Raw genomic sequence first — 27,049 nt, forward strand, 5'->3', positions numbered from 1 at the left:
AAAATAAATAAAAGTAACGTAGTGATGTTATATCAGAATATTTTACATATATAGTTCTAAAATATGAGATTCCTTACGTCTGAATCTTCATGCATGCCGAATCCTTTCAGATAGAGTGGCTTGTCGTTCAGGTAGATGGAAGTATTGGACCACGTGACTGTCCTGATGCCAATCTTTTGACTATAAGAGTCGATTATTTCGCCTTGCGGACCTATAAGCGAAGCCTGAAAACAATATGGAATATTATTCTATTTTGGAAAGTATGTACACTTTTGCCTTTATCAGATTTTTTTGCCGTCCGATATTAACTTTTCAATGTCCAATTAAGTTGTGTTGTAAAATATATAAAAAAAGAAACAGACAATATAATTATAGTTTTTCCCCTTTGAATTATGCAAACATATAAGTAAATTAACTTTATCCTTATTTTCTCATATTGTAGTGTTCAATAATCGAGGTGAGTGTTGAAAATAAAGCAATTTTTGCCACAAGGAAAAATAAAAGGATAATAAATACATTTTCCTTTTCGGTCTAATTAGGGCTTATTATGTACAATGAATATACAGCAATGATCAAAATCTTTATTTTGAAGGTGTGATGCAAGGCAGCAAGGGTAGGTACCTAAAGGGCTAAGATTTTGTTTTCAATTATATTAAGGTAAAGGGTCTTACCTTAAACGTGTACAAGTATCCAGGGTTGGGATGCATGAGGTAAGGCCACCAGAAGTGGGCATTACCGATCTCGAGTAGTCCAGCACAGTCATTATACGCCGTCACTTGCGTATCGTTCTTATCGAATATCTGTACCACGCACTGAACTTTGTCTGAATTCGGTCCTTTCGTTGTCACATTGTATACTACGAAACCTGTAATTTCAAAGTAAATATGTGTACATAGTTTTAAAGAGTTAATTCATCATGAATTGTAATCACAGTGCACTGGGTTGGCAGGTATACTATATTTACTATTGTTTAATTAAAGATCAAGGTTATCATTAATCACTTGCATAAATCTAGGCCTGCATTATATTAGTTCTGTCAGTGGTTTTGTTTGACCTTTAAATAATCAGTTAGACTGACCTGTGAGTCCTTGGATGTCTGTGTTGACGATGACGTCATCGATGTACACCTGAGGCGTGGAGTACAGGAAAACAGTTCGGTGAATGCCGGCGTAGTTGTAGAAGTCAAATGTGTATTGTTGCTCTTGATGAAATCGGTTTGGCCTTTAGGAGAGATTTATATATGTTAGCTATCACAAGATAGAAAAAGAAGTAGAAATGGGGTGAAAGGGGAGGCAATGAGATCGGCAGTCATCGAAGTTTAGTGATATATGATAGCATAGTATGTAGGTCTTACAGTAAAAGAAACAAGAATGTTAACGCTTGCGTAAAATACTGCTAAGTACTTGAATATTGAGAATGCAGCAAGCCTTTAAATTTAGAATGTTATTGTAAACAGACTTTATTGTTTTCAAAGCAAGAGCCGTGAACAAATGTTTGCAAGCTCATTAAGTATCCGGGAACGGTAATGATATTTATTTTCCGGTCATTTCTAGCTGCACTCAATCTGTAGGTATTAATTAACGACTGTTTACCAAATGAATTTTGCTCTTAAATTATGCTTTTCGTCAGGTTAACAGTTATGTAAAATTTTGCATAATTTATGAGAAGTAAACACTTACCTATGCAAAGACTATATGATTTGCTCCTCATCGATGACGTATGTCGAATATTAGATTCACAGAACCACCATGTCACACCCATGACACACGCGCCCTTAGTAATTCTCGCTAAGCTAAATTTGTAAGTAAAGTTCAAATGTAAACTCACCCGTCATATACAGTCTTGATGACACCTTGTGGGACAGTGTCACTGAGCAGTGTATTGTCCACGACGACAGTGAGCAGGTTGCTACTGTTGAAGCTCACCACATTCGTGATCTCCGCCTCGAATGGCAAGTGACCGATCTCGTGGTACATCACCGACTTGCCGTTGATAAACTGGAATGTATGAAATAATTTAAAATCAACATCAGTAAAGGCTTAGGTTAGGAAGGAGAGAGCGATGAAAGGACGGATGAAATGCAAGTGTTCCAACAAACTATCAGGGAATAGCAATGCCCTTAAACTTTCATAAAGATTGAGATTTTGTTGAACGAATACTAGACCTGATACGGATTCTCGTGTTAGAAGATATTGTGCAGTCTATAGGTCTGTCTGCCCTTTAACTTACAATCTGGATAACTGCTGTAAAGACATGGTATAGGATCAGACTGCTAAAAGTCAACAAGATTTTTAAATCATGATTTAATATTTCGCTTGCTGTTTTTAGAGCGTCAAAAAACTTTCAAGTATCCTCATCAACTTAGAAATAAATAGTAGCTAGATCGCAACACCTTTGATCTTGGCCATCATTTTTAAAATTATTCTCATTTCCGTTCTTCGTTCAAGCACCTTCTTGAATTCACGAAAGAACAGTTACAGCTTAATATAATAAGTCATTTCAGATACTAATGTTGTACTATTGTGTTATTTACATTTTACTGTAGGTAACAGAAAAATATAAAACTACATGTGCGTTTTTTTAACGAGACTGCTACCTAGCTGTTTTCTTTATCCCGTGCGTTTTATAACAAATCAGTTTTTCCCAAAAATCTCTCCTCTCGATTCCATTGGGATTTGAACATTTAAATTTTCGCGGTAAGATTTCATTTACTAATTTTATGGTGTGTGAATTCCTTATTGTGGCCTTAACTCTAACAGTTCCAGTTATTTTACATAATACTTAATATTACATAATATATTGTTTACCGTTACATTGTTATTGTGTTGAGTGTTGATTCGATGTATAATGTATGCATGCGATTTATACAAATATATAACGTACTTACTTACATTATTTATCTACTTAAGCTGTCATATTATGATACCGAAATATCATATTAAACGTATTTGTTTAGTATCGCTTGTGAAACGCTAAAAGCTTGAACAAATACTGAGGCTATTTATATTGGTTCTTACTCAAATATGATAAATATGATAATACTAAGTGAGTGCTTGCGGATATTGCTCAATACCGCGCTATCTTTGTTGGAATCAAGCTGTGAACAATTTAGCTAAATATACTAAAAAGATAAGACATTTTAAGTAGTACGAAACAGCCGATTACCTACTAATTAGACGTTGAACCGCGATGAGTTTCTAATAGCGTTACCAACAAGAAGACCTAATTAGCTCGTCTAAGCTGAAATGACGAGCACACTGCTGTTTTTGTGCACCGTGAATTAGACGAGCTTTTCTAGCTACAGATTCTAAAATGGAAAATCAGTACCAACAATAAATAAACAAGAAGTTAAAATGGAGATTAGAAAATAATACGTTTATAGTGCAAACGCGTGTTTTAAATTCCCCGCTGAGAAAATAAAGATAAGTCAAACATTACCAGGATAAGAATACACGGCTAATTTGAACAAAAGTCGGGCGCATTCACCTTGCGTGGGTGTCGGAATAATGTTCCTGCGATACAAGATGTATGGTAGGTATCGAGAGGTATAGTTTGGTTTATAGAGGGAGTAATTTGAAACTTGCTGAGGGGATTTTATTGGGATTCACCAAGGCACAGCTATTACATGTAGGTCGAATGAGTTAGTAATGTTATTGTGAAGGTGTGTTGATTTACCACTGCTCATAGAGATTTTAGGAATGTAAAAGATGCAATACAAGCTCCAATACTATTTAAGATATAGAACTTAGAGAACTTGGAAGGCAATTGACGGTATTTGTGATTGAAAAAAAATCATGTCTTAGTGAATTCTTATGCCCTGCATAAAAAGATGTAGGTTTCATGAAGAATATACCGAATACGAACTAATACAAAAAGGCTGATTTATTGCAAGATCGATGAACTCTAAAATAAGCATCAGCGAATTCTTTCCTTAAGCGAAGATCGTGACATAAAGACAGTACCTACATACAAAAAAAGAATAATCAAAAGGTCTTAACACGGAGTCTTAACCTTATAATAATATCAAGGACAAAGTTCACTTTCATATCAATCAAAAACCACTAAGTGTGAGAACAATGGAAGACGCGCGAAATAAAGCTAAGTGATCTGAATAACTGAAAGCTTTTGTCTTTCTGCTGTATTCATCATAATCATTTTAAGTTTATTTACTCCAATAATATTGTTCCGACACTTTATTTACTCCACTAAAATATCGAACATAAAGTTAAAAGGCCTTACTATATACTTAAAAATCCTTGCTATAGGTTATACATACTGTGTTTTTTCGCGATGTCGATATTGAAAGTAAACAGGCACTAAATTATTTACAAAGGAAAAACAATCGAGTTTCCAAGAAAACTTATCGTCGATTTCAGTGAAATTCTAACACCAATTACATTGTTTCGGAAGTCGGAATCTTTGATTTATTTTTGTAATTCATTTTCCTTTGAAGAACTACTTTCACTGATTCGTGTTATGGTTTGTAGTTTTCCAGTAACTGTTAATTTTATTGAATTGTATTAGACGAAATGGATCGCTTTGTAGGTTCAAATATTAATTATCTTACCTATTCTGACATTATGATGTAAAAAATGAGGAACTATTGTTTTTACAGTACTTAATGGACGTTTTCAATAACAGTCTTACTTACCCATGAACTAGAAACAATATTGCTACATAATTTGACATTTGTTGTTGGTAACATCAAAACGAATATTTTGTGTTACCTTCTGTTAGCGGTTTCACCTGCTTGCTGAGGGATCTATTTCTTGCCCCCAGAAAAAAATTGCCTTTATTTTTTTCTGGGGAAAAAAATTGCCTTTATTTTTTTCTGGGGAAAAATTGCCTTTATTTTTTTCTGGGGAAAAAAATTGCCTTTATTTTTATTATGTTACTCTGATATGTAAACTCCGGCAAGTTTAATCAACATCCATTCTGTAGTTTGTGTAGTGATACAAACATCCATGATACATACAAACTTTTGTTTATAGGTAAGTAATATTAGTTGTATTGAAATCATATTTGAACAACTGTTAATGTCAAGTCTGTTTTTCCATAATAAAGCAACGTTGTTTATACATTAGTGCTAGACTCTGGGTTAACAAGGCTTCAAGTACAATACAATATCGTTTTCCATACAGATTGCATTCTAAGTTTCCATTGAAGTGAATGTGAATGAACTTAATCCCGTAGGTGTACACCGGTGAATGATTTGTGTCTGTTTATACGTATTATGCAGATTGCTTACCCGACCCGTTTCCCCGACATTGTCCTGCAAATTGCGTCTTTATAACACCTCTAAGTTGGTCGTCTCGCGGTTGATTTACAAATCATTGTACCAGAAATGAGGTATCGCCTACAGAGCAGTAAATTTGTGGTGCTCGCCTTAATGTACTGTAGGTCCCTACGAGTATATCCGTATGTAAAACGAATCACCAAGCCAGTGATTTACAACTCCACTAGAATGCCTACTTGGAAGACATTGCATTTGCTTATTTTGACCTAGTAAACTTACAATGTAACTGGGCTTATAAATTACTTAGTTGAATGAAATAGTGCTGTAGTACGATTATTTCAGTAATCCGTGAAGGTTAGTAGTTATAGATTTTATCTATCTAGTTCATGGGGAGTATTCATCCTTTTGAAATAAAGGCAACAACTCAAGATTTATTTCAATCAATCTACTTGATTAACTTGAAAGAAGTTGGATGGAGGAACACTGAAACGACAGAAGGGACTTAAGGCAGGTACATTTAGCTTAGGAAGGTAATCTTTCCGCAAATACTTCTATTATTTAGTTCAACCTTCGTATTACCTTTCCCAGAACAGCAGAGGTACTGACAAGAACGGGTCCACTAGACAACTCGGTCGGCAGGAAGCTGATTGAGTAATGTCAGTTAAGTGAGGTCAGTGATTCTTATTGCCCTCTAGTACAATTGGCGTATGAATGACGACCGTCTACAACATATAAGCGCTAAGACGCTGTAAAGCGTGTAGGCTAAGAAGAACATTTTAGGATAACATTATAAAATTTGATGAGTAAAAAGCTAATAGAACATAAGAAGGTGCACCACTGTTTACAGTATAACTGGATTTATTGGTAAATGGACAAATCCCAAGAAAAGTCTAACGGCAAAAACGATAATGAATCTTATCTTTCCATTCAACTTCATCAATCAAAGACAACTAGTTTCGTTTCAGTGCTGCTTACTAATTCGTTGTCGACAAGCAAGACTCGTTACAAGGGTAAGCAAGTGCACGTATCAAACGCATCAATCAATCAGATCGGCCGCAGTTAATGAGTTGACAGCTGGAATATGCATGAAAGCGTTCTGCGTAAAGTAAATAATTGATGGCTTGCTGCTGTCTCCTCAAGTAGGTGTTTCGTATTGAATGTGAGTTAGTGGGCGCTTGGCAGTCAGGTCAAACGAGTGCGAACTCGCGAGACGGGTGTCACGCGACAAATTGTCCAATTACCTACAGTCGGACTGCCTCGTGACAACGACACCTCTCGGATACTACCGTGGCCGTCAATCGGGGCTGTAGATGCCCTTTCTTGTTGCTAACTAAAAATACCAACGAAAATTGTCCATAAAATCTAAGAGGAATATTTTTAAATGAGTGAATGTTAGCTCTTTTAAATATATGCATTGATTGTTAGCAAATATTGAGGTCATGTCCCACCTATTGACCTGAACGACTTTAAAATTCGACGAATTATGTGGTAGATTACTTAAAGGGACTTAGGTATTGGCAAATTTTGTGTGAGCATTATTTTCTAGTTTTATGAAATGATTTATTTCCTAAGCTTCTCATAAACCTATGCAAAGTGAACAAAGTGAGATATCATTATTATGCAATGATATCATTACTTGTAAAAAAATTAAAGACAAAGAGACTTTTTACACACGTCTGAAGGTTGTTGTCCGGTAAATGATATCTCTTGGAATATCATTTAGAGCGTGTGTAATCTAGACAAACATTAAAAATGTCCTAATTTCCAAGCTTCCATAAGAAGCACTTATACATTTAAAATGACGTTTGGTATGGTGCAAATAACTAGATTCGTAGTTACCCATACGGAGAGTGAGGCAACTGATTTAAATTCATCGCTTCTTTGGGCATGGATTTTCTCAAGAAGGATGTGTCTAAAAAGATGAAATAGCGACCGCAAAAACCGTTTATATGTTAATCGTGTGAACTCCGGGTCAGCACAGCGCTGTTTAGCGCAAATCCTTTGAGTCAACAATATTTGTACGCATTTTACGTATTTGTTATTGCGCTCATTTGAATATTGTAAAAGATACGCGTTGGAAATAATAACACCTACTTTCGTGGTGTTGTCGTAATTGATTGGAACGTAATGTGCTTAGATATATGGAATTTATCAAGAAAACAATCAATGCATGAAAACATAAATGTACCATGATGTAGGTACTACGTAGCTATTACAAAACATGAGAAACCCAATTTTTGAGTCCATCAATATTCTTTGCCATAAAGGGTCTGTCGGTAACCTTAGAAAGTATTAAGTAACTGTGGAAAGTCGTTGTAATTAGTTTTAATAAGACAGACGATTTTTAATTGCAGGTACTTAATTAAATAATTGATTTATTTTGTTTAGTTTGAGACCAGCTTAAGCTGATTTGGTTTTTCGTCCTAAATATGCGATTAAAGTTGTTGCTACATAAATTGAATCGCTTAACTTAAATGAGTTGTACGAGTATAAGATCTGTTACGAGTTGTGAGCTACTTACTTACTACTAAATTAGTTTCACCCGAATTCCATGATTTCTGAGGTTTTTTTAAGGGTAAAATCTGACCTCCTAGCTTTGCGCATAAGCCTTTAGTTTGATTTCAACGGTAAACACCATGTAACATTTTAGTCAACTAAACTAGCTCAACGGGACCGTCTTAATCAGAGATTAAGGTAATTAGTCATGACAATATAAACTTACCACTTCAGTGGCATAGTGGACGCTGCTGAACCTTAACCACACTCGCTGGCCAGTAGACCCCCACCAGGAAGGTACGAAGAACCGCCGGTCGTACCACACCACTCCCACGTGGTCTCGTAAGGAAATATCTTCGCCGACGTCATTGTATGATGAGGGCACTGGCATTGCGAGTACCGGGCCAGTCTGTGGAGGAAAAAATAGCAATAGTTTTTGATGTTATGTTCTAAAGAATGATCTTCTTTCGAATTCTTTTGAATATGCTCAAATGATTTTTTGAGTGAAATTATAGATTGGCCCAAATTGTCTTATGGACTTCAGATTTCAAAATTACCGTGTCTTAATAGTTAAGGACAGCGTGAAAAGCAAAGTACAGTCAAGAGACGCATTAACTTCAGGTTTGAAAATGTCACCTTTGATGTTAACTTGTGATTAAAGTGAGAATACAAAAGGTAAAAAAAACCTGCTGTGTAAATATTGCATTTAATATTTCTGTTTAAAACACAAGTGACTAGTTAAATAAGTTTTCAAGCTAAAACCGCAAGACAAAGGACAAATTAATTTGTAGATACGTGTTAAAAGTTATTCCACGATATCTAAGGACCGTGGTCAAATGTCCTTACATCGGGTGATAAGATGGTGAGTCCAACCTCACATTTGCAAGCCCTGGGCTCGCAAATCGCGTCCAGGGCTGGCACGTGTTGGAGGAGGTGGAGACGCTATCTGACCACAGATACATTCGCTTCAGTGTCGCCAGTGCTACCTCAATTGGGCCGGTCCAAGCGCCTCCGGGGACCATCGGAGAGGGCCCGCGCTGGGCACTTAAACGGCTGGACAGGGAGGCTTTCGTGGAAGCTGCTATCGTGCAGTCCTGGTTGGATCATCCGAACAGACCTGCCAACATCGAAGAGGAAGCGGAATGGCTTCAGGAGAGCATGTCGCAAATCTGCGATAGTGCCATGCCCCGAGTCCAGCCAATACCACCCAGGCGCCAGGTATACTGGTGGTCGCAGGAGATCGCGCAGCTGCGCATCTCATGCGTGGAAGTGCGACGCCAGTATGCCAGGTGCCGAAGAAGACGCCGTCGGCCCTTTACAGCGTCGGCCGAAGAGGCGGAACTTTACGAGGCGTACAGGGAGGCAAAGAGTGCTCTTCAGCTGGCCATCGTGAAGGCTAAAGCAGAGGCTCAAAGGGAACTGCTGGCGACTCTTGACCGCGACCCGTGGGGTCGGCCCTACCGGATGGTAAGGGGCAAGTTGCGCCAGTGGGCTCCCCCACTGTCCCAGAGTATGCAGCCCCAACTTCTTGCAGATGTAGTCAGTGCGCTTTTCCCCCTGAGGCCGGAGCATAATCCACCTGCCATGGTTCCGCCTTCGAGCGTGCCCAACGCCGAGGTCGACGACGACGATGTGCCTCATGTGACCCGAGTAGAGCTAAAAGCGGCGGTCGCTCGCATGAAAAACACTGCTCCGGGACCCGATGGCATTCCAGGCCGAGCATGGGCTCTGGCCTTTGAGGCTCTCGGGCCCCGACTAGCAGGACTCCTGAGCGCATGTCTGGAGCAGAGTCAATTTCCGTACCGGTGGAAGACCGGAAAGCTGATCCTGCTCAGGAAGGACGGACGCCCCGCAGATTCACCATCTGCCTATAGGCCAATTGTGTTGCTGAACGAAGTGGGCAAGATCTTCGAGAGAATCATCGCCGACCGCCTTGTTCAGTACATGTCTAGCGAAGGGCCAGATCTGGCGGACAACCAATATGGTTTCCGAAAGGGGCGTTCAACAGTGGACGCGATCATGCGCGTAAGGGTTCTGGCGGAGGAAGCTGTCGCCCGGGGCGAGGTGGTCTTGGCGGTGTCGCTCGACATCGCCAATGCATTCAACACCTTGCCCTGGAATACCATCAAGGAGGCGCTCCGTTACCATGGAGTGCCAGCGTACCTCCGCCGCATAGTCGGGGATTACTTGTCGGAAAGAGCTGTCGTATACCCGGGTCGAGAAGGATGGGGTCGTCGAGAGATGACGTGCGGTGTTCCTCAGGGGTCGGTTCTTGGCCCTCTCCTGTGGAACATTGGATACGACTGGGTCCTGCGCGGTGCGCTTCTCCACGGCGTCAGCGTGATATGCTACGCTGACGACACGCTAGTAACAGCACGTGGGAAGACGTACCGCCAGGCGGCCATTCGGGCGACTGCCAGTGTCTCACAGGTTGTGGGCAGAATCCGACGTCTTGGCCTCGAGGTGGCCCTGCACAAGTCTGAGGCCCTTTGTTTCCATGGGCCGAGGAAGAAGCCACCTCCGGGGTCCAGCATAGTGGTAGGAGGGGTCACCATCACTGTCGAGTCGACAATGAAATACCTCGGACTCGTTCTCGACAGTCGATGGGACTTCGGGCCGCACTTTCAGCGGCTAACCCCTCGTTTGATGGCCGCGGCTTCAGCGCTCTCGCGCTTGCTACCCAATCTCAGGGGGCCCAACAACTCCTGCCGGAGGCTCTATATGGGGGTCGTGAGGGCGATGGCGCTGTACGCCGCGCCAGTGTGGGCGAACACCCTGGCGGCCCGCAACCGCGCAGCGCTACGAAGACCACAGCGAGCGATGGCCATCAGGGTCATAAGGGGTTACCGAACGATCTCGTTCGAAGCGGCATGTCTCCTAGCCGGATCTCCGCCGTGGGACATGGACGGAAGAGTCCTCGCGTCACTCTATACATGGCGCGAGGAAGCGGTGGGGCGGGGCGAGCGTCTCGCACCTCGACAAGTTGAGGCGCATAGGGCTGAGCTCCGCCAAGTGTTAATGGCGGAGTGGGAGCAGAGGCTTGCACGACCCACGGCAGGGCACGCCGTTATCGCGGCGATAAGGCCCGTAATGAAGGAGTGGCTGGAGAGAAGCCACGGCGCCCTCAGCTTCCGGCTGACACAGGTTCTCACCGGACATGGTTGTTTCGGAAAGTTCCTGTGTCGCATAGGCCGGGAGCCCACGCCCGAATGCCACCATTGTGGCACCGGCAACGAAGATTCGGCGTTGCATACGTTGGCGGAGTGCCCAGCATGGGCAACGCAGCGCCGTGATTTAACTGCGGTACTGGATGCTGCGGGAAATCTTTCGCTGCCGGCCGTCGTGTCTTGCATGGTCAGCAGCGAAGAAGAGTGGAATGCCGTCGCCTCCTTTTGCGAGGAGGTGATGGTTTTAAAGGAGGCGGCGGAAAGGGTGAGAGAATCTGCTACCTCTCTCCCCACCCGCAGCAGACGTAGGGGGCGTCGCAGGGTGGCTGATCTCCGGCCACCATAGGGCGCGGCCTGCGGACGACAGACTAGGGGCGTCTGTCGTCCGATCAGAAACAGGCCTCGAGACGGTGGCGTTGTGTTGCGCGCGCCTCTCTCAGTGGAGTTACTGTGGCCGCTGGGTGACGGCCACAGAGGGTGACGGGGCCCGCCTTCGAACATCTGGCGGGCCAATACCTGTCGGGGGTGCGGAAGAATGCTTTGGCGATACCCGTGCCCTCGACTACTTACAGGTAATTGGAGGCAACACCAGGTAGGGTTTTTAGCCGGTAAGAGTCCGGCACACCCCTCCACCTGCCCCAGGTGGAGTACAGTCCATGAGGATTTTCCCCCCTGACAAAAAAAAAAAAAAAAAAAAAATGGTGAGTCCAAACAAATACTATTAAAGAAAATAATGAAAGTGATTCATATATAAAACCTAGATTATAAAACATTTCTCAAGCGAGTTCTTCCATCCGCCACGCTTGAGTAGATCAATGAAAATGCAAGAGTGAAGTAATTATTGCAAAAAGTTTCAATGTTAAATTGAAATACTTAACGATGTTCAGATCTGTTTTTAAGACGCTTATTAAGTATATTCATCGCTACGTTTTCACCATGGAAATAAAATTAGTGCTATTAATGTGATTAAGTGACAATGAGGTAGTAGAAATATGGAAATTAAGCATAATTTAAATATTAATAACGCAGCTGATAAACCAGTTTTTCGTCCATATTATCTAACAAAGCTTAAGTATTCATATTTGTACTAGTAAATAACGCATAGGCGCCAAGGTCGACAGGTTTGCAATAGGAATCTATCACGATATAGTCTGGACATTTGACATTTTGATTGAAACATGAACTCATAATGTAGTTACATAGTCAGCATCTTGTTCAATCCTTTTATAAATTTAAAAAAGTAAATAAAAGCCTAGCCTTAAAATAGTTGAATTACAATGTCAATCAATAAACTGGTAACACTGGTATGATAAAAACATCTTCACAATCGGTGCTTGTGTAGGCGTATAACAATATGTAGATTAGATCACGGGCAAGTCGTAAAAAGTTTTCCCGTGGACTCACATACTGAGGAGTTTTCAAACTTTTTGACAATTTAAGTAAACCTAACAATAGGTCCCTTAGTTACATAATAGTACCTGATAAAAGCGAGGGCGGTGCGTACAAGCCTTAACCGTAAATATTTAGGAATATTCAGCAGCCATTGTTGGCCATTTATATACAATGTGGGTGGACGTGAAGGTTGTTATAATATTGATGATCATCGGCCAGATTACCAGGACGCACGATCGTAAAATTTAAAGGATTTTCGCCGTTTATTTATTTTAAATTGCTTCGTCATTAAAAGGGTTCGTAAGCTGATTAAGAATCCGTGAATTTACGCAATGTTCCTTTTTTTGAAAGGATTTGATGGATTCAATTTGAATTATGTGGAATATACAAACAAATAATTTAGGTGAGATTATTCTATAGCACACCAACGTCGAAACATTATTCCGTAGTTAAAAAACGTGCTACACATAAATTCGAACCTACATAGCAACATGAAACATGTGGTATTGCCCCTCAGGCTTATGATATCATCGATGTAGGTTTTTTACAGCGAAGGTACATTACCTTGTCAAGATCCTGTTCGAACCATCCAGCTCTGTACCCAGTCTCTGGATCGGAGGGTGATTTTCTGAAGTTCCATATCCCGTCGAGTGTTCGCAAGTCTCTTGTTTCTGTTGCTTTGGGATACAAAGGTCCACCAGTACTTGTAACCAGCTTTTTAGGTGTTAAATCGATTTCATTCACTGTAGCAGTATTTTGTACCACGGCGTTCACCACACATGTTAGTGTCGCGACCGTTAAGAATATATTCTTCCTTAACATTATCTGTAACAAAAAGGTAAATGGTAAATATCCACATAAAGATTTATCTGCATATTCGTCATTCTGTGAGCATACTCAACCTTATTATCATGTTATAGTAATAAGGACAGAGGTAAATAACAACTTTACGACTACAGTGAGTGGTACCTGCACTTTTTACTGAACCCAGCTTTCGCTTTGATCATAGTTATTAAACAATAAAAATTACGATGTTAAAAGTTTCATAAAACATAAAACAGAGTCAGTGTAGTGACGAAACACCCATTCATGGGCTATTGACATCGGCAATATTAATCAGTGGGTAAAAGTGAAACACTTATTGAAGATGCAAGACGTGGCACTCCGCTTGTAATGTTGCATGTCGACGTTATTATCTAGTTTAGTCACACACCTACGAAAGCGATTTTATCTACTGCTTCAAAGTTTTTTTTTATACTTATCCATACTAATATTATAAAGAGGAAAACTTTGTTTGTTTGTTTGTTTGGTTGTAATGAATAGGCTCAAAAACTACTGGACCGTTTTTAAAAATTCTTTCACCATTCGAAAGCTACATTATCCACGAGTAACGTAGGCTATATTTTATCCTGGTACGGGCAGTAGTTACCACGGGACGCGGGTAAAACCGCGGGGAAACGGCTAGTCTTTTATAATTAAATAAATAATACAAACTATATTTACAGACTTAAAATTACCTTCTATTAGTAAAACTACGAACTGAGTGTTAGGCGTCGAAGTACTCCTCCGCATCGCTGTCCTCCGGAAACTTGCCCAGAAGACTGGCCGCATTACCACGTTGTATGACAATGCTAATTCTTTATCCAAAGAACAGACTAGCCTTTTGATCACGTGAAGCGTCGACAAGCCTATGCTATGTCCATGAACAGCAACCGAGTAGTCGGGCCCCATGGTCCGAGCGTTTCGATCCCAAAGGGTTCAAAAGTCTAGTTTCCAATATGGTTACTATACTTGCACCTATACCGCTTGGTGGTTTCTGCAGAAGCAGTAGCCGCACCAGCATGACCTGCCGTGCTGGGAAGATGTGATGGCGCCAATGTCGACTCACGTTGCGTCCCATACCATCTATAGCAACAACGTCATCCCATCAGCCCACTTTCCATCGTCACATACCAGCCCATTAGCCTCTAACCCGGCTGGTACGCTGGCGGTGGAAAGAGCACGACGGATTATTATCGTTAATTCTGGCATGCCGCGCAATACGATCAGCACTTCTGCAGCACGACAGACCATGGTACCCGAGGCTGTCGACAGCTTCACCACAATAGCAGCGATGCGGAGCAACACAGGGAGCACCTACAGTAAAGAAACTTAACTAGAAACGTTTCGCATTTCCCAAAAATACCCTTGTTGCCTTGTTATTAAATCATCCAAATTGAAAGCTCGAATAGACGATTCGCATTCGCCAAACACTAAGGAATGGCGGTCTGGAGTTGTTATTTAAACCTCCCAATACAAAATTATTTAACCATTTGAATAGGTACTACATTGGTAAAAAAGGTAAAAATCTCCAAAATTAAACTCTCCAAAACTATTTCAAAGAACATCGTAAACAATCAAGCAAAGACACTGTGTAGGTATGTCATATGTCATCAACATTATTTGACAGCAGACAAGACGGTTATAATATAAACTTTTTGGTCATTCCTTTGGTTATAGCAAAGAGCATTTTATCATATGCATCTTCTTTATAGTTAAGTACATGAGAAATAAACTTACTTCCTAATTTATTGGATGTCATTCATAGCTGAATAATGCAAACCAATCTTGAGGTTGCAGTTTGTGGCAATAGTCTGAGTCTGGTAAGATTTCAAGTATCCAATAAGTTTCGTATTTCCGCGATATCGTCGCGGGCGCATCTAGAATTTCTCTATTCCACAATGCGGGGACATTGAAAGTGTATCGCACATCGATACCTTGACCACTGTACCATAACGAACAGTAGAAGTATTATTTGCACCATGTGGGAATTAGGTTGATATCAGTACCAGCACAGAAATCTTTATAATAAGGCTTCTGTGGTGTTAAGGCTCCATAAGTTTGAGTCCATTTATTTTGATTAAGTATGTGCATATTTTCTTATACGGCGTTCAAGCCTCAGCCTTCTTGGTAAAAGTACTGGAATAAATACCGTGTACTGTATACTGGAAGTAAAAAATATCTGTAAAAATCTTTCGGAAGTAACTGAAATTATTGCACTTTTAAAATTTCGTACAAAAATTAAGTATGAAGTATGTGATAAGATTACCTACAAAATACTTATAATATTTATGACATGAGGGGACCACTATACTACTATTTATTAGTTACCTGCTTATTGCCTCAACTTGACTAAGCGTGCTAATAGTAACTGCACACTGCGAAGCTATTTATGGATAATAACTATCTACACAAAGTAATGTTAGTTATGAGCTGGTATGACAAATTAAAATTCATTCATTATTACGAAGTGTACGTAAACATTACAATAAATATGTTAGTTCCCGCATAATGGCTATGTTAATGCATGCGTTCGCGCGTTTGTTACAAAACCAGTGGCTTTCTCGCATGCACATGCGTTCAAACAATACGCGCTGAATTGTTGATCAGAATTCTGTGCGGATTCCGTCCACCACCATGTAGGTAACGCATAGGGTTGACGCTTCATTGCCTATCAGATTCGTCTTATATAAGAAATGAATAAACAGGCACGAAATCTGGCCGTACTGTTTGCTAGTCCGCGATTTTCCTCACACTAAGATTCAGATTCCCAGCACTCTACTTTTTCATGCTTACTCCTACACACATCCTTATCCAAAGCTATGTACCTCTATATTGTTTTATGAATATATGTACACGACACGGGATTCCATTGTACTTCAAAATATTTGTATACTAAAAACAGAACCACAAAATTGCAGAAAATGCAAGAAGTTTCGTTCCCGAAGATAATACTTATTTGTGTAGAAGAGTCAACCTCGCAAGACCAAATCCTAGGACACTTCCATTACTTTATGTAATGGAAGTGTCCTATATTAGGCAGCCCTATTACTAACATCATAATGTAGTCATTACGGTATGTTAGATAAACGGGCGACAAAAATATTCAAAGCGCCCGGTATGCCGCTACAGTTCCACGGATTGCTGGCTAGCTTATCTGTTGCCTAATACCAGGTATTTAGCATTACGACATTTTGTTTTGCTAGAATACCTAAAATTACTTGGCCTTGCGATACCCGAACGCAGGATATTAGACCTTTTCCAAATTTCCTGCTTAAGTCTCGCAATTTGCTAATAATTTGAACAACACCGTTTACCGTTGCAATATAATGTGTTTACAAATCTTTTGTGCTTTTAATTCCGTGTATTTTAAAACAAAAAATGTTCTTCCAGCTTGTAAACAAATGATAAGTATCTACACTAATTACAGCTTTATCTGAAACTTGTAACTCGTAATGTGTTAGCAGAACAAAAACTGCGTTTTTATCACAATCAATGACTCTAGAGTTATTAACCGACTTCTCTGATAACAATTGGAATCAGTGTTACCATTAGCACAGATTATTACGTTAGGGGAAAACTCTTTCGATATTTTATCATTGTTTGCACACTCATAGGTTACAGACTCCTCGTCGATTGATAACAGGAGAGTAACGAAGATTAGAGCGTTTTGCCATTACTGTATCGATTCTGAATGTGATTTTTTGCAAAAGAAAAGGAATGAGCGAGAATGGGATATACTTAGAGCTGAAAACCAAATCCCGTGCTTGGACCTCCATCATCAGGCTTGCATCTAAGCAGTAAATATGCCATCTAAACAAAAAAGCTAATTGGTCTATTATTGATCATTTAACTAAAACGTCTAGTTTTGCAATTTAAGAATTTATTTATTTATATGTACATCTTAGCAACAAGAAATTACGAAGCCAAAGTTTATCATCACGATTAACCACAAATTATAGGTTATCAAACGTCAGTAAGTGAGAACCATAGACGGATGTGTTTGTCTCAGACACCCGGTACTGTTACGCTACGGTAGCTCCTATAGACTTAATTAAAAACAACAATTATAGTCAGAAAAAATGTGTTAATCAAATAATAAGATTTCCTATAACTTAATTGAGCAAAACAAAAAATGCTATAATTTTAAAACATTTCGTGTTTGTCTGTTTTCCTTATGCTTCATTTAATATGAAATTATTCACGAATTCACGTGTTCACTGTTCTCTATTTATGTATATTTCTAACAAACTTGCTTATTGTCAGACGTATATTTTTCTATCATCTTTTTACCAATGTAACTGGTGTCTGTGACCTTTCAACTAAGTTCAGTTGCCTTATGGAAAATACCTATTGATTAAAATAAATTATACGAACCAATGAATTTTTAATTAATGGTATTGTACCCATTGGTAATGTAAATATCACGTTTTGCTAGTTAAACTAGAGTTCAATGACCTGTGAGGTAATATCGTGATTTGTAAGAAAATGTTGGCAGGGGCTCGTCACAGCTCTGACTGCTTATTATCGAAGATCACTTACGTTGACTTAAGGTAATCGCCCGTTTAATTGATTTATTTTTATGAAGTAGTTTTATTAATTTTCTTAAATCAAGTTTCTATTTACTTACTGTTTTTTTTTTCGTGTCGCGTATAAGGTGACGCGTGTGAGTGTTTTTATGGGCGTATATAATTACTTACTTGAATCAATTTATTGGTAGTGAAGTGATATTAAGAGGATTATTTTCATAAAATAACATCTAACTCTTATTATCAAATTAACTCTTTACGTTTATGAACTACGTAAGTAATTACAGCATTTTACAATGCGCGTGCGACACGTCTTTAAGAACAAAGTCGCCGTAAAACTCTTAATATCCATCATCTATATCAGAATGCATTGATGTATATCACTAGCAGATACCATCAGTAAAATGTTTATTAGTGAAGATGAGAGAGTATCAAACATAGCGATTGCTAATAATATGCAATTATTATCCGCTGCTTGTCGGTAACAGCTCACTGTTACACGATTATAAGAATTCCTTCGATAACAAAAACAAGTTGGTTAAACTACAAGAAAGAATGAGCTTTGTCGTGACTTCATTTGCATAAAGCCTCCAAGTAGGTACCTACAGCATGTTGGGAATAAAATAGCTTTTTATTTTAGAGGCTTCAAACTAAAGTACGTCGATTGTGACTGTGAGTCACCGAAATACTTACTAAGACCTCGACGTCAAGTAAGGTTTGCTTTCTTATTTTGATTTTGAATTTTAACAACAAAGTTCAGCTAATTGAAATGGGGATTGCATAATATCAGGATTTTTTTACTTTTCTTCAGAAAGAAAACTGCTGAAAGACACGATATTTCTTTAGCAATTGTGAGTCGAGAAACTGAAACAGCTTATAATCTGGTAACATCTGGGAGATGTTCTTATGTTTTAAATGAGGATTCTTTCCACTATTCGTTAACGATAGCGGTAGCTTATTAGCTGATTTCTTTTAATTTCATGTTTATAAGTCGGAACTGCACTCAGCTTATCATCTCCTGTTTCAACAGAAATTACTATTACATTCTTTTACTTAATAAAATTCAGTCGATCTCTTTTTCTGATCTGGCAATCTACCTTGTTTGTGGCTACGCCTGCGCTCGCTGCCTGCCACAAACACAAATATTATTGTGCATAGAGATTATCTACCCTTCACGTATGCTCCAGTCCGTTGTATAGACTCATTGTGCCCAGAGGAACATTATCTTTGATCTCCCGATGTACACTCGATAGAGAAATGCTTAGTTTATTTAATGAATACAACCTTTACATTAGTCTTAAGTAGAATTCTTTCATCTATAACCGGTTTTATTTTAGGCTATTTGTCTGCAGTGTAAATCTTTTTTAAATTGCTATTGACAGCAAATTAAATAAAAGTATAGAGCTACATTTCAAAGCGACTCGTCGTAATAGATTTAAACTCCAGACTCATTCATATTGTATTTCAATAAAATCCAACAAAAGCAAAAGCCTATTGCGAGTGAGGTCGAGCATAACGCCCTGGACGACCTTGTGTGGTATCGCCGTTCATCATGCAGCTTTAGTTGGCGACTGTACGGACTGGCATCATTTAGCAAACTTATCAGGGGATCAGCCCGTCCGCGTCGCTGCCGACACACCGCCCGTTGGAAATCGTGGTAACTCGAGATTAATATGCTAAGTACTATGTAAATGCACGTGTTTTTATGATAACATCTATCAAAGAGGAACGATGCTGGTCGCAGATAATCTTTATGTTTAATCGTTATGAGATCGCACAATTGACGAAGTATTAAAATGATCGTCTGATTAAGTATAAGTTGGCAATTCCGTATTTCTACGCATGTTTAATGTCAAGCCTAATTCATTTAAGCGCTTGTTGCGCCTACGGCTTCGTTGCGTTTCGTCATACCTATCCAAATTGCCAGGCAGTAACAGTCTTGTATAATATTATGTAGATTAGTAATTTTCGCTCAGCCACTGCTGTGCATGTTTGATCCGGGAATTTCTAAAACTAACGAGATGGCATTCTACAAATATCGCAACTATTATGCACAAGTATGTTCGAGGCGTGCATCGCCCACACAACCGCAATACCCTAGTTTACGCTCATACATTTGCGCGATGACAATCAGATTACAATGAAAATGTGCTTTGTTTGTGCTTTCCTGTTTTGAAACAACGTGAAGTTCAAACAAATTATTTAGCGTTTTAATTTTTACTTGTTTTCTGCATTTCGACTCGGTTGTGTAAACAAAAACAAGGAACAGTAAACATTACAGGAGCGAGGCGACCATGGCGTACGCTATCGTCTGCTGCCACTGTAAACAGATCAATGTTCGGGTTTAGGACGTTCCGAATAAGAACTTTTTCGTACTTAGGTACATAGCCTTAAATTTATTCCTGTTTAACGTGTTGTAGCCTTTGTGAATAAGCACGGTATGTTATAAGGTAACTAATTTAATGTTGTTTCACGGCATGGTCTACTTTTATTGAAGCCAAGGACATTTGAGTTTACAACCAGCTTTAACGCTAAGGTTCTTATCGTAGGCAATGGCAGGCAAGTAGGTAACACGTACGATATTTTTTGAATTACTTATACATTATACAATATAGTACGCTTGTATCCTGCCTCACAATCTCTTACTATAAAAATTGCAATAGGTGCGGTAGCTCACAGTACAGTACAAATAAACGTTTTGTTATGCAAATTATAACGGATAGATTGTGTACATGTCCGACTCTACGATATTATATGCCGCGCGATACGATCTAATCGTTTGAAAAAAGCCTTCTAATGAAGTTCCTTAATAGGACATTTAGCATAATGAAGCACGATAACACATCTTAATAGGAGTCAACTAGTCATTAGTTCAACAATTCAAACATTAACTGGTTATTTACAGTACATTGTAAATGAACTTGTTACAAAAATTTGAAGCTTGCTCACTCCAAAAGCTTAAAAGAAAACTAACTACAGTAACGACTAAGCATGGGAAAGTTCACGACATTTCCGTACCACCAAACTCGGACACAATTAGGCATATCATTAAAATATTAAAAGCAGTCGGACACGCAGCGCTTATGTCGTCGACAATGTAAAGGCAGGCGTAATTAGTCAAAGTCCTTTGTTCGGCGATGTTCTCAAAGTAAGTACGATTGTGAGTCGAGAACTCGTACCTACGCTGCCGTTGACCCGGTTCAGTGAAATGTCTCATTAAGCCAATGAGCTTAATTACTTGTCCAATGCTACTGTACTTAGGCATGTACATGAATGGGCTGCATATATAATTACTTCTCCCATTACAAGAAATAGAAGTTAAAAAAAATAGGTTATGATCAAATCAATAATTCACGGTGCAAAACAATGTGAAACATGATTGAAATATAAACTTGCAAGAAACAGGTAAAAGGTTAGCCGTTTGTGTATCACGTGTGGCTTTTAGAAGAACTACTGGCCGCAGAATGTATTTTTCGAAGAAATGCAAATGATAGGCTTAACAATACCAGAATAAGGAAGACTGCTGTACTTAACGCCTGTGAATTTCGCGATAAAATCGTCGGACAAAAAAGAGATATTCATGTGAAACAAGGCATAGGACAGTGAAAGAATACTAATCCTATGTTGACGGGAAAGCGGATCGCGAGGCTTCTTATGTATGAGCAAATGGTAGAAATCTGAATAGACATTTGCGTGATGATTATTCAAGTCGGAACTTCGGAAGGATCCAAGATAAAATGACAAATGACTATCAGTTTCGTCCTGTTTTATAGAATGTGAGGTCAGTTGAACAGCTGTGCTGCGTTATTTTTGTACAAATTATTATTCTGTTAATTGAACATGGAAAATACTGAAAAATAAATGCTCAATATTGATAGAGGACCTAAATTATAATAATAACGGTTAGTGTTTTATTATGTTGTTAGCATTGAGTAATTAATTGAGGGTCATTTCCCATCGGTACAAAAATTGGTGGTTTTTATTGTACTAAATAAATCACATTTAATTTTGATGAGTAGGTACCATCACGGAGGTTTTCGTGTTAACAGTAAATTTTGAAAATGACCTTTCATGTTGAGCTCTGGGCAATAATAAACAGTGACCCAGTAAGTCAGAAAAGTAAACAAAGGTAGGTTTATAGCCACAAATGACTCACAGGTGCTAACTTTATCTTGATATTTTTTACGATCTAGAAACTACACGTTCAACAATTACTGGCAATTCCTTTGCGACATACACAATTATTACTGGATGACATTTATTTGTAACATGTGCAATTCTGTATATGTGACATTTTCAGTTGAGATTGCAAAAAACAATAATTAATTATGGGATTTGACTTTGGTTAACTCTAAGAAGATTTTTTCTCACGCATGGAACATGAGTCACCAAAATGATGTTTATTGTTTAATATTGGATTTAATACCTATAGTTGATTTAATATAGATTAATGTAGGGCTGATTTTTCAATCATCAGTTAACTGACTATCTGAGGAATAAATATGGCGGTTTGACATATTTTCTATACAAAAGCTGTCAAAACGTCAAACAGAGTCATCAGATGAAGTTAACTGATGATTGAAAAACCGGCCCTTAGTATATTTCACTCTGAATTTCAACATGGGTAGGTGCATATTTCTCAAGTTATTGAGTTAAAAAGTTGAAAAGAGTTCGCCATTAGAGACAAGTTCACGAGAAAATTACGTATCTATGCAACAAGTAAGCGTAAAAAAGAGGTGCCACATGAGTTGAAGTTAAACAGTTTACTGATTAAATGCATCTGGCATTAAACTGTAGAAATCGTTTTAGTATTTACGAGTTTACACGTCAATGACCGAACTCAGTTAAAACTGCGGAATGTAAATAAACTCTTGCATGATGCGGCATGAAAATACGTCAATAGGTACCCACATCAGATCGAACATCTGGTGCATTACACCTTTTTCTTTTATATTCTTGTGATCCAGACAAGACTGACTTCACTATGGCTGACAGGCAACTCTTTTGTTCCATAAATAATATTACCATTAAAATTTTTCACATCACGCAATGTGTGTTTGTTCTTATGTGTTTTGTTTTTACTTCTACGCATCGAAACAAATGAATGTGAAAGTTCATAAAATTGTAATTTTTTTTTTTATTATTTTTTTTTATTAATTTTAAAGAAGGCTTACAGACTAATTACAAACTATGAGTATAAAAAAAAATTAAAACTAAACATTGCTAATAACAAGCCTCCACATAAACATGTTATTATGTTATTATAATTAGACGTATAACCTATGACGATTTTACATTATTAAACTATGTATAGATAATGATTTTAGATAATTACAATAATAACACTACAGTTCGTGCGATAACGATACTTAGTTGATAAAAAAAAAAAAAAAAAAAAACAGTTTTCAAAAAATTGTTCTGCTAAAATCCGCCTTGTCGTACTAGCGGATGTACAATAAAGATCAATGTTCAACTCAAGGGGTAGTTTGTTGAAGCTTGCCGTGCTCCTAGCAAAGAAAGCATTTCGCCTGTAGTTCGTACACGAGAAAGGGACGTTGAGCAGTGGGCGCTGACGTAAACCGAGTTGATTTGTTCGTAGTTCTAACTTAGCGACTAGTTCGGCACAGTCGATTGTGCCATTCGCTATATTTAATAAAAAACAAATGTCATTTATGAGTCGTCTGTGTTCCAGAGGTAAGAAATGGTATCTGTGGCAACGTTGACTGTAATCTGCTGAATACTGCCGTGCTTTAAAATCAATGTATTTTAAAAACTTTTTCTGGATAGCCTCAATACGAGAATTATAAATCTCATATTGCGGGTTCCAGACCTGTGATGCATATTCTAAATGACTACGTACAAATGAACAGTATAATATTTTAAATGTTTTTATAGATCGGAAGTTTGCAGACATTCTAGTTATGAAGCCTAACGCTTTTGCCGCTTTCTTAACTATGGACTCAATGTGCTGATCGAATAATAGTTTACTATCAAATATAACTCCAAGATCTCTGATGGTATTGACTACTAATGTAATTGAGACATGTTGCCTATCAATCAATTTCTTTGTATTGTTTGCGGGAAAATGTTACGAATACCTATGGTTTTTTGTATTGAAACATCGAATTGATTTTGTATTTGCTTTAAAAGAATTGGATTGAAATTGATACTATAAATCGAAATAACAAGCAGCTGTGACAATTAGTTTTACAAATAGTAGGTTCATACACGTCAAACAATCGATAAGTACTTTATTGCATTTTGTTTTTCGAAAAGAAGGAATCGTTGCACTGTACTGTGAAAATAAAAAGCTGTTCAGTATTCGATATCTCGGTCTTTTGTACTTTCTGAGTCTTGCACAGGAGTTATCCAAGATAACATAAATAATAGGAAAAACATTTTAGAGGTAGGTTACGTTAAATTACCTTCTACAGCAAAAACGAATAAGTTTGCAACCGCCAAATATTTCTAAAGTTTTTCGTGGTCAATAAATGCTACGCAAAATAAAAAGTTGTGGTTTATTTTGCACGTAAATGCGACTACTATCTGTGTCTAATAGTCAGAGTGTTACAAAACATGATCTCAGGAGATGTTATTACAAGAAAATTACAAGTAGAGCGTGGGTAAGCAAAATGCTCGCAGTTGCGACGCGTACGAATCACGACTTTTTGTGCTGTTATTTTGTAATAACAGTTTTCCGATATGCTGAGTATTGCTGAGCCTGCTATGATTGTTACGTAAAGTTCTACAATATATTTGTACTGTTTGTAGAAAAGAGTCCCATTTGGTAATAAATTAGGAGCGTTAGATAAAGACGTGTGTTGCTTTACCTAAGTAAATTTTTAACACGCTTATATTAGCTTCAGTTGTAACTAGGGCTGCCATCCGTCCGGGTTTCCCCGGATTTGTCCTCGTTTGGAGGACGTCCGGGGGCCGTCCGGGCGGGGTTTCAAGAACTGTCCCCGGACACTTTTCATGTAAGGAAGCACCTCATCATCATCATCATCCTCCGAGCCTTACCCGGGCCACCCGATACCCCTTGGTTAGACTGGTGTCAGACTTACTAGCTTCTGACTACCCGTAACGACTGCCAAGGATGTTCAGTGACAGCCGGGACCTACAGTTTAACGTGCCATCCGAAACACAGTCCATGGTGTCTAAGCTATACTTAGAAAGTACATAGGTACTTACAAACTTAGAAAAGTTGCATTGGTACTTGCCTGACCTGGGATCGAACCCGCGCCCTCATACTTGAGAGGTTGGTCCTTTACCCACTAGGCCACCACCCACGACTTGGTAAGGAAGCACCTCGTTGAAATTAAATATATGTTAATAGTAAATGGATTACAAATTAGGTATTATTTTGTGTAAAAAAATTTGTACTCGTTCGGGGAAAAAATGCGATTTACGCCAAATGTCCGGATTTTTTTAATGTTTGTCCGGGTTTGGCGAAATTCAAAATGGCAGCCCTAGTTGTAACTGACTATTGATGACTGATATGACTATTGATGACTGATATGATACTGATTCCAAGATTTTTTTACGTAGGTGTACCTAATTTGACCCACTTCCTAGTCTTCGATAAGGATGAAATTTTTTACAATGAAATTAATGTTTAGGTACGCCTATATTACACCGATATTATTTACACCAGGCTATGTAATACCCTCAACGGTTGAGAGATCAGTAACTGATTTTTGTTCTTCGTGAGCAAACTAATTTATTATAGTAGCTAAATTATACGTTAGGCTACATCTTGTATCATGATAGTACGTTTAATAATATAATTCGTGAGTTATGTATCCCTGTGAAGTCATTACCTTGGCTTAGACAGTTGCAGGCTAGAATTACGGATGTTGTATTTGATGGTGCTAATATTTAGCGTAACAATTGAAGGCTTATAAAATAGGTATTTTTGAAAAAAAAAAAACAGTATTCAGTTGTGAACTTTAGAATGTTTTCTAAAATTTTAAGTTTTTTTTTTATATTTTTACTGAAAAAAATTTTGGTACTACGTTAGTTTTTCCCGTAATTGCATTTTTTTATTCGAGTCACTAAATAATGTTAAGTAAGGCAAAGTTTGTGAAAGCCGTAAGTTAGTAATATAATAAAGTAGCTAAATAATAACTTATAATAAAATAAGCCACAACTTTGTGTCTTAAAAATTTGCTTAAAAAATACGTTACTTTCCTTAACTTAATTAAGTACACTCTAAAAACATAATAAAATAAAAGGAGTAAGGAAGTGTGTCCCTGGCAAACAGTTGATAATAGTTTTATTCCTCAAGATAAAGTTAATTAGGGATATTTTTACGAAATAAAATAACTATTAGTCATTTCTTATATTACAATGAATTGTTCGCCTACTAAGAAACACTAACTTGACGAACATGATATGAATTATTAACTAGTTAAAAATGTTTTGTAAGAAAATATAGTGCTTTTTATTTTTTCCTCGTTGTGTGTTTGTTTTATGAAAAAAATAAGAAATGAGCAAACGTGATACGAGACCAGATGCAATGTTCAACAAGCGAAGTTCCAATTCGTATATTTGTGTGATAATGTCGATGCCCGTGTACCTAACTTCTTGACCTTTTTCACCAAAAAGGTTTTAAATTTTCGTGCCTTGCACTCATATTTATATACAATCGGTAGTTATGGATATATTTGTACTAATATAATAAAGAGGAAACATTTTTTGAGGGGTTGTAAACGCTCCGAAACTACCGAACCGATTTGTAAAGTTTTTTCACTGTTGGTACCTATGCTACACGATACATTTTATCCAGGTACGGGCAGTAGTTCCAACGGGACGCGGGTGGAACTGCAGGAAAGCGGCTAGTTTGCTATTAAAGTACGTTTTCTATACCCGGACGTTTCGGCCTAATTGCACCGAACCAATTTACGAATAGTTTGGCTAGATACAATGTAATGTAAAAAGCAGTTACATTCATAAATAATAATAAATATCAATAACTAAGACATTACGCTATTAACGGGTCACGAGTTGCTATTTTTTTACATTTAAATTACTTGCCTAATCGTGTTTAACGTAAAAGAAGATAAGTACATAATAACTTTTACCATTGAGTTTCTATTGGTAAATATCAAAGAGACTCTAAGAGATATCAAATATCAGAGAGATCTCGGAAAGTATTGAAAACATTTTCAAAATTCTTTCAGGATTAGCTATCTTAGATTTCAGGATTTATGTATATTTTTAACTGTTCATATAAAAATAATAAACGAGGAAACCGAGAAATAATGATTGTTAAATAAGTTAGCTAAGTCATGTGACCTCCAGGGACCTCTTGTAAAACAAATTTTTAAAACTTAGATTAAATTAGGTGACAAAATCGATTAAATAGTCCATTGTGAAAATCTTAACTTAGGTTTTGAGATAAGTACAAA

General features: G+C 38.2%; 1 protein-coding gene across 1 annotated transcript in view; it reads right to left on the reverse strand.

The window, feature by feature from the left end:
* The window catches only part of LOC124637442 (beta-glucuronidase), a 32,435-nt gene that overhangs the window by 3,496 nt on the left and 1,890 nt on the right, over positions 1–27,049 (reverse strand). The window contains exons 2-7 of the mRNA XM_047173933.1: positions 12,856–13,116; positions 7,959–8,141; positions 1,828–1,997; positions 1,079–1,221; positions 672–865; positions 78–224 (exon numbers count right to left, since the gene is read on the reverse strand). Coding sequence (XP_047029889.1) covers positions 78–224; positions 672–865; positions 1,079–1,221; positions 1,828–1,997; positions 7,959–8,141; positions 12,856–13,113 — 1,095 coding nt within the window. The 5' untranslated portion in view covers positions 13,114–13,116. The remainder of the gene's footprint in view (positions 1–77; positions 225–671; positions 866–1,078; positions 1,222–1,827; positions 1,998–7,958; positions 8,142–12,855; positions 13,117–27,049) is intronic.

Source organism: Helicoverpa zea, chromosome 16 (assembly GCF_022581195.2).
Source record: "Helicoverpa zea isolate HzStark_Cry1AcR chromosome 16, ilHelZeax1.1, whole genome shotgun sequence".
NCBI classification, from domain to species: Eukaryota; Metazoa; Arthropoda; class Insecta; order Lepidoptera; family Noctuidae; genus Helicoverpa; species Helicoverpa zea.